This window comes from Typha angustifolia, chromosome 11 (assembly GCF_048772165.1).
Source record: "Typha angustifolia cultivar Huaian chromosome 11, ASM4877216v1, whole genome shotgun sequence".
Classification (NCBI taxonomy): Eukaryota; Viridiplantae; Streptophyta; class Magnoliopsida; order Poales; family Typhaceae; genus Typha; species Typha angustifolia.
Window position 1 is genome coordinate 2591612 of NC_133249.1, and position 8784 is coordinate 2600395.

An 8784-nucleotide genomic window follows, 5' to 3' on the forward strand; every position below is an offset into this window, starting at 1 on the left:
AGAGGCGCCTTGGTGAGAAGTGAGAGTGAGGTAGGTTAGGTTAGGTTAGAATTTTAGATTATATATACTAATGGGTTGGTAGGTTGACTCAACCCGACCCATAAACTTAAAATGATTAAATAGGTCAAAAAGGGTCACTAATATGAACCCGAACACAACCAATTATTAATCAAATTAAACGGATTGATCCGTTTATGACCCAAATCTAATTAGACCAAACCTAAATCTGATTAAGAACCGAATTATTATATCAAATTATTGAGTCGGATCAATATTTGCCACCTCTATGCAAAGCAAGTCTATTTACCATCCATCACATATCCACATAACACCAATCCGGGAGAATTTCCCACTTAGCCCGTCAAGCAACATAACTTGGTATTTCCTCAAAGCGTTACATCAAACATGAACATATTGTGCAAAAACGTGACAATAGTTCATGTTATAAGAAGCACTACAAGGAGCTCCACTTCTATCCAGAACCGAATCTATTTACAACCACAATCCACTTCTAGTGGTTATTGGTAAATATCCCGTTGATTAAAAGAGAGCCTCGTTAAAGACATTACAGCGAACCACACATAAATCTTTCAAGAAACCACAGAGCTAACCTGACCATACTCGAGGGGAAGCTCCAGAACTTCGCCCACTTAGCCCATCAAGTAAAGCATTGAAGTCCATAGTCTGCCCACCCACCGTCATCCTATCAACCAAATTTAAGACCAGATCCCTCGGGTATCCCATACTAACAGCTTTCTCAATCATCTCGCTGTATGGGTGATTCCGCAGCTGCGTGCCTGGATGGTGCAATCCGGGAGTGTTGTAACCTTGTACATTTGCCGGTGGTGTATAAGGTGCAGCACTTGTGTAACCACCCTTGCTGGGCTGTGGCCCAAAAGACCTCTGGCTTGATGGAGGTTGATGCTGTCCTTGTGTAGTATTATGTGTCGCTGGCTGTGAAATTGTACTGCCTGACCCTCCAGAAACGAAAGGCACAATTTCAGGGTGATTCCCAACCTGTTGAGGAATTGCAGAATAGGGAACCTGCATAGCCATGCTTCCAGGGAATGTTGCCGCAATAGGGTTGGCAGGTTGATGAGGTGCATAATGATAAGATGGTGAGGCTTGAAGTTTAATTTGCACCTGTGAAGCAGGTGGTTGAGGTTGCATAACCTGCGTCGGAAACTGCTGAGAGGGTGGTTGTGTTTGCCCCACCTGCTGAGGAAATTGCTGAGAGGGCTGCTGAGGCCATTGCTGCTGATACTGCAGGAAAGGCTGTGACTGAGCCTGACTTACTATTTGAGAATGTTGTGGAGGTGCCTGGACAGGAACATCCTGAACCTGAGGCCTTATCTGCACATATTGCATCTCAGGTTGCAATTGTTGGTTCTGCACTACTTGGGTCAGAGTTTGACCCTGCATGTAGTATGCACCTGCTTGGTTCACCATGTAGCGATCAGGTTGCACACTCAGAGAACTTGGTGCTGGCTGCGGCATGGTTAATTCCCTGTAAGGCTGTATAGGCTCAGACGCTCTGGGTGGGTTTGACTGTGTTGTCTTTGCTTGCGGAGGCAGCACAAGGGCCATCTGTTGGTTTGGCACTTCTAGCTTGCCGTCATGCTTCTTTGACTCAGACAGTGATGGTGTGATACCCTCTTCATTCTTTTGAGTAGAATCCTTCTGGATAAGTTGAAGTTTGGCTAATTCTTTCTGAGCTTCAGCAAGTTCTTGTCTGTCCCTCAGGATCTGTACAGATCTGTGAACCTAATAGCACAAGAACAAATATTTCAGAGACACTGATCTAAAATCAACAACATAAATGACAAAAAGTGTAAGACCTCAAAGAACGTATAATTGCTTCTTGGCATATAGATAATTGCTGTAGAACTTAAAGATAGTTCATAATCAAAGCTTTTCAAAGATAGGTCAGGCTCGTAATTAGCATCTTGCAACATATCTCTTTTCTCATAGGAGCAGAAAACTTGGTAGCTGACAGTCCAGAATAATACATACAGCAGTGTGAACTCAAAGTTTCTTTTCTTCAACTTGTATTAGCATGCAATTTTATGTCTAAGCTTCATTAAAGTAATGGAAGACTTCCTAATATTCATACAAGGCAGTCAAAAAATATAATATTCTAACACAGGGGATGCTAGACTTGAAGTCATCATCATAGTGATCATACTTCTGTATCTATATCATCAAGGACACAGCTAAACTATGGATAGTTGAAGTGTTCTACATTGACTCCCATTAAGGTCTATAATATTAGGGCATAATATTCTTAAATTAGTGGAGCATTTATCGTGCCCGTGGTATTGACCCTAAGTAATGAAATTTACTCTGACATACTTCCAATATTTCCATTACAAGAATTATATGCAATGGTATTAGGCTATTGGGAAAATTATTAAATTATAAGTGAATACTTGACATTGTGATTCAAAAACATATCATTAGTGGCTAATTTCAAATGCATTAATATGATTTAGTAGGCTCAGCATCTCTCTAATGATCCTCTGCTGAGACTATTGCAGCTAACAAGTGTCTTCAAAGCACAAGATACCCTACATACCCTACATGACAATACATACACAACCAAGGCTAGCATGCCAATGCTACTGTGCCAAGTAGTAACATAATTACAATTAATGATCTATGAGATTCACAAAAGCACACTTACATATGCTTGAATACTGATCATTCAACTGATAGCAATGCTCTATATGATCAGTCAGAAAATAGTAAACTGAATGATCTTTTTCACCTTATAGGCTTATACTAATAAAGGATATAATTAAATTATTAATTTTCTTCAAGATATTTAAGCTTCAAATGGAGTTATTTTGCTAGTTCATTAAAAAAAATTAATACCTTACAAACAAGAAGGTAAGAATTTAGCCTACAATTATACAACATTTAGAAGAATGACCATAACATTTAATCTAGATCTTTAAGAATGGCAGTACATTCTGTCAGGCATAAGCTTACTTCTTGCAGATGCTTTTCCAGAGACTTGAACTTCAGATCTGCTTCACTCTGATCCCGAATCATATCACTTCGAAATTCACATATTGACCTCTCAAGTTTGTAACAGTAAATCTCCAGTTGTGACAGCCGTCCTCCAATTCCCTCAAGAGATCGGAGTAGATTATCAGCATATTTCTTCATGCACTTCTCAACAACAGCTGTCACATCCTCTTTGCAATAATCTTCTTGTTCATAAATGTTAACCAAGGGTCTCCCTGTTCTATTGTCGTGGAAATCCTGAAGATGAATCGACAAACTATAAATGAACATATCTTCAAGCAATGCAAGTTAATCAATTGTTTAGTGACAAATCTAAAGTTCTATATTCAAGGTAATTATGCAGGAAACAGAACAATTAAAGAGCAAGAGAGATTTCATCTATTCCATTAGAACACCATTTACCAACATTGAGTTAACTGATGCTGACTATGGAATGTTATAAGGTCAGTCTCTGGATGCTATCTTCTATGTTTAGGTTCTGTTGGGATTGAAACTGAATTCTGAAACAGTTTCTGGCCATGTTAAATTGGCTCTAAGGCTTATAAGACATCACAGTTGTTTTCTTTAGCCATAAAACAACCGTCTTCATTAGTGTCATATCAATTTAAAAGCATTTGTTCCTTGTTCCCATCCTGTTTTTGTAGTTTGCCAGACAAGGACAGCAGCTGATGCGATACACAGGACGCTATACCGGGATTAGTGAAAGGACTAGCATCTTCACTGCTCACATATCATAAGGACTTAAAAATGAAGCACTAGATGTGAAAACGTGATCAATCATTCCGACAGAGCTAAAAAGTATCCGATTCCTCCTCTAATTCACAATTGCTAACAAACTTTTTTCCTCTGCAGGCCCGAGGCAACCATTCATGGACCATAACAAATGAAACTACCAAAAACTAATTCAATGGTATACTTCCAATACATAAGAGATCATTGATAGAATACTTACCCAAAACATCGAAATCAAAACAGATTAATGGAAAAGAGCCCTAATTCCTAAATCGAACTCAATACTGTACTCCCAACTAATTTGCCAACTCGAAATCAATATGCTAAAAGATATTAAACCCGGCCCCCATCTGATCCCAATTCTCAATCTACAAAAAGAAACCAAATCAAGAGAAGCATCAAACCTTTCCCGCGGGATCCGGACGCCTCCCATTGGTCGGATCCTGGCCCGAGTAATCATCGTAGGAGAAGAGAACGTCGTCGGAGCCGGAGCCGAAGCCGAACGATCGCGAACCCGATTGGGATCGGCTGGAGGATCCACCGGAGGCCATGAGGAGCAACGATCGGGAGCTAGGGTTAGAGCTTAGGACGTCTCTTCTTTGACGAGTGGAAGGAAAGGAAGGAGACGTGAAGGCGAGAGGGATTTGTTGCTGGTGGACGCTAGAATGGACCTCGGGTTTGCTTCCAGGTAAATTAAAATGTACCTCAGGAGAAAGTTTGAGCGGGATAAAGGATGAAACAAGACAAATGAGAGGAACAGAGAGAGGATAAAAGGGTAATTAAATTTAACTGATTCTAATTGGAGTAAGTAGTTAGCGATATTGATATGGAAGGACAGTTGACAGGGAGAACACGTGAGAAAGATACATGGTCGGTGGGAGATAGATAAGCCTAGTATTTCTATTACTTTTTTATGCTTTGCGTGGGTGAAGGGAGGATCCGCTAAGATATTTGCAGAAAAACACATGCACTTTGTTTTTATTACCAAAAAGAAAAAGAAAAAGGAAAAAAAAAATAAAAAGAGAGAGAGAGTACATATCACAACATATGTTGGAGAGACGAGAAAAAGGCACAGCATGACTTTCTTCTTATTAATTCACTTGAGATTTGTTCTTCTAATCTATTATGACATGCATTATTGATACTTTGTGACTCCATCATTTCACTTATTGGAGAGGATCCAATGGTCCACTCAAGCTAAATAAACTTTCTGAACTTTCTCTCAAATTAATTCAATATCTACTAAGCCTTCATCCTGAGGTTAATAAGCGCATAAAAGATTGTACAGAGAGAACTGAGGAGGTAAAGAATAACACAATAACAAATCAATTCTAGAACAGATTCATCATTATCAAAACAGAGCTAACAATTCTGATATTTGAACAAACTTTGGAAGGCTTCTCCACTGAGAATTAATAATTCAGATAGATATTGTTTCGCCACAGGGCCACAACCCACTCCTCACAGATATATTCACCTTGATCTAAAAGTAAAATACACCCCTTAATACACTTTCTCAGAAAAGTAAAGAGAAAGTAGAAGGAACTATACAAATTAGAACAGATTGTCCGGGCACTTTACTTCCTACAGATGAATCAGAAGATGATCACCATGAAAGACAAACATAAACTTGTGCTCTATATATGCCAATTCTTGCATTTTGCATTAGAGAAGAAAAATCTCTTGGGTTGGAACCAGCTCAAGCAATCAGTGCCCAGCTGCACCAGCCAGAGGATCAATGAAGAACCTTGCTAAGGGGAGACATGGAGGATATACAAAAGGAATTGTACAATATATATGGGAGAGTATGATACTTTTTTGGCCTTCTTGGTTAAGGTGAATGTTCCCTCATAACAGAATTGAAAGGTCGGAGAATACATTCCCTTTAATCATTTGTCGTTGTACTTAAAGAAGCTCAAGCTGCATGTGGGTTAGAACTTCAAGTTGTTGGTCAGGAAGATTAAGATTTTTTTGTGTCTTGTGTGAAGTTGACCAATACAAAGCAATTTATAGCTCTATAGCATGTCAATAGAGCTTGATCAAAACATTTGCTATCTGAAACTTCATGCTTCTATGCTAGCATATCTCTTGCATCCTTCGAGAAATATGCGCCATATTACTGCATTCGGTTGGAAGTGCATGCTACTAATCAGAAGCTCAGCTTCCTTTAGATGCCCATGCTTGCATAATAAGTCCACCGCACAAATATAGTGATCAATTTCTGGTTCTACACCGTAAACAGCTTTCATACAATTGAACAGCATCATGCCTTCCTCCACAAGACCACCATGTCTACAGGCTGAAAGGACTGCAAGGAGTGCAACCTTGTCAGGCTTGAATCCTTCCTCTTCCATTTGCTGAAACCACTCAAGTGCCTTGTGAGGAGATCCATGAAGTCCAAATCCTGAGATCACAGTAGTCCAAGAGATAAGGTTCCTTTCTTCCATTTCCTCGAAAATTTTTAGACAATCCTTGAGGCTACCACATTTAACATACATATCCAACAACACATTATTGACAAAAGTTTCTGAACGACCCGAGTTGGTCTTAATGATAAGCCCATGAAGTAATTTACCAAGAAAAAGGCTGTTGATCTTGGAGCAAATACTCAATAGACACACAGCCATATAGTTATCAAACAGATATCCTAAACTTAGCATTTGTTTGAATAAATTGAAAGCTTCCAAGTAGTCCCCACTGCGTGCACACGCAGTAAATAAGATGCTCCATGATACAGTATCCAGAGTCGGAAGCTGGAAAAGTAACTCCTTAGTCTCTTGGTACCTGCCAAATTTATTATAAATACCAGCTAAAACATTTGTGAGGGCATTACAAGCCAGAGGATCTAAAGTAAGCCCACAAGCTAATGCATCAGCTAAAATACCATGAGAAGCATATGAGGCAACGATAGCACTCGAAACATACTTGTTTTTGTCATATCCCATTCTTATTACCAATGAATGGATCTGCCCCAAATCCAGTACCGATGCATGTTTTATCAAGGAAGAGAATGAGAACTCATTGGGTCTAACCTCTGAACGTAACAACTCTTTCAGAAGAACGAAGGGGGTAGATGAATCTACATTTGAGTAGGATGCTATTAAAACATTCCAAGAAACAACATTCTTCTCAGGGATCTCGTTGAACAGTCTATATGCATCACTTTGACCTACACATTTGGCATAGAAATCGACTAATGAACTGCCTGCAAAAGCACTGGTGTGATAATTGTGCTTGATGGCTTTGGCATGGATAAGTTTTCCATATTCAGGTTCGTTTAAACTGGAGCAAGCATTGAGGACAGTACTGAATGTAGTCTCATTTGGCAAGAGCCCTTCAAATCCCATCACCAAGAAAAGCTCCACAGCCTTCTTTGGCGCTCCACTCTTGGCAAAAGCAGCTAACACGATGTTCCAAGAAACCACATCTCTAACAAACATCTCATCAAATAGCCGCTTCCCCAGATGCATTCCAGAGTAATTGCAATGCACATTAAGCAGGGAATTCAAAACAAAAAGAAAGGAGTCCATTGCAGTTTTGATCACAACCCCATGAACTTGCTCCACGTATTGAATACTATCTATCGAGCTGAAGGCAGACAAGATGCTTATAATAGAATACTCTGACAAACAGATACCAGTCCTCATCAGCTCTCTAAATAACAACATGGAATCCTCAACAGAGCCCAATTGGGAGAATGCTGAGACTAAGGAATTCCAAGTGACCACGTTCTTAACGGGCATTTCATCAAACAGTTTGAGTGCATCGTCCAATCTTCCATTCCTTCCGAAGAAACCCAACAAAGCTGTGCCGGAATAAGGGTCGGACTGAAGCAACCCGCATTTGAGGATTAATGGGTGGAGTTGGTGTCCATGATGTCGGTCAAGGGAGGGAGAGGAAAGGATGGGGCCAAAGGTGAAAGAGGTAGGTCGGAGGTCCGAAGCCATCATCTGGTTGAGCAGGGCCATGGCTTCTATCGCGTGGCCGATACGGCTGCGGGCAGCGATGAGGGAATTGAATGTGGATGAAGTCCATGGGAGCATTTCGTCGAACAATTTCTTGGCATTGCGGAGTTCGTGATTGGACGGCCATCAAGGGACTACCGATGCCGTAGTCATTGTGGGAGATATAACTTGTAATACTCGCGAATATGTACATTTTCTGACTATTTCGGAATTTATTCATGTCACACCCTTTTATTTGTGTTTATCGTAATATACACCCTCTCATCGCAATATTTTTAATGCGGCCCCCTACATTCTTTTTACTCATCCGTCGGCAATAATAAAAAAATGTATACTTTTCCATTTCGCACCCTGAATGATAATTTTTTGGCTCATACTTGGAAAGGTGAGACAGAACTTAGTGAACACTCTCCATTCACTCACCATTGTGCTATATGCTCTTCATCCACTTGAATTTAAAAGACAAAAAGAGTAGACGTTTTGCTCATTGGACCCATAATTTAATCTAAATCGCCACCTTCTTAGTGCATAATTGTATAAAATTATATTGTTCTTTTTCTCTGTCTACCAATTCTGAATTAATGTTAAGTCAACTTCGCTGACTTGATTAGCAAAAAATATGTCATATTTCTGGTGGCTTAACTCACTTTCCTGAAATTAACTATCACATGAAAAACACAAAAGTCTCAGAAAAACACTCTCTTTATTCCCACTTTTTGATCCTTTTGCCTCGTTAACACCACTAGCTAGTACAAAATATTAGTGTAATCCAAGCAAAAAGGAGGCCTCGCTAATTGATAGAACTACTCAGTGGTAATACCCATCTTAATGACCACCAAATTAAACCGTTGCATGAGAAATACCATTAATTAATACTTATGGATCCATGGAGTGATGCTGAGGGTCTGGTCCTCCAGGGCTAAACCTCTTGGACTCTTTCGCGCCTTCGGCCGCCTCTCCTCGTGTCGAGCCCCTTCCGATCGCTCTCGCCTCGCCGACAGTCGACCCTTCGAGCTCGTGAGTCTTCTCTCTCTCATGCAGGGAGCGAGACTGAGAC

At 40.2% G+C, this 8784-nt stretch overlaps 2 protein-coding genes across 2 annotated transcripts; both read right to left on the reverse strand.

Annotated features, from left to right (window-relative positions):
* Nucleotides 1–345: 345 nt before the first annotated feature.
* LOC140770498 (uncharacterized) lies at nt 346–4424 on the reverse strand. Its single transcript, XM_073111716.1, has 3 exons — nt 4167–4424; nt 2992–3267; nt 346–1764 (listed from the first exon to the last, which is right to left on the reverse strand). The coding sequence occupies exons 1-3, from the start codon at nt 4311–4313 to the stop codon at nt 607–609; spliced, it is 1581 nt and encodes a 526-aa protein (XP_072967817.1). The 5' UTR covers nt 4314–4424; the 3' UTR covers nt 346–606.
* Nucleotides 4425–5174: 750 nt separating this feature from the next.
* LOC140770722 (pentatricopeptide repeat-containing protein At3g58590-like) lies at nt 5175–7895 on the reverse strand. The gene has a single exon (XM_073111981.1). It carries the CDS (start codon nt 7803–7805, stop codon nt 5826–5828), a length of 1980 nt encoding a protein of 659 aa, XP_072968082.1. The 5' UTR covers nt 7806–7895; the 3' UTR covers nt 5175–5825.
* Nucleotides 7896–8784: the final 889 nt, after the last annotated feature.

Coding starts and splice junctions, on each gene's coding strand:
- LOC140770498 (XM_073111716.1), bottom strand. CDS start 4,313: ATGGCCTCCGGTGGATCCTCCAGCCGATCCCAATCGGGTTCGCGATCG. Junction 3,268..4,166: donor GTCCGGATCCCGCGGGAAAG/GTTTGATGCTTC, acceptor ATTCATCTTCAG/GATTTCCACGACAATAGAAC. Junction 1,765..2,991: donor TGGAAAAGCATCTGCAAGAA/GTAAGCTTATGC, acceptor TTGTGCTATTAG/GTTCACAGATCTGTACAGAT.
- LOC140770722 (XM_073111981.1), bottom strand. CDS start 7,805: ATGCTCCCATGGACTTCATCCACATTCAATTCCCTCATCGCTGCCCGC.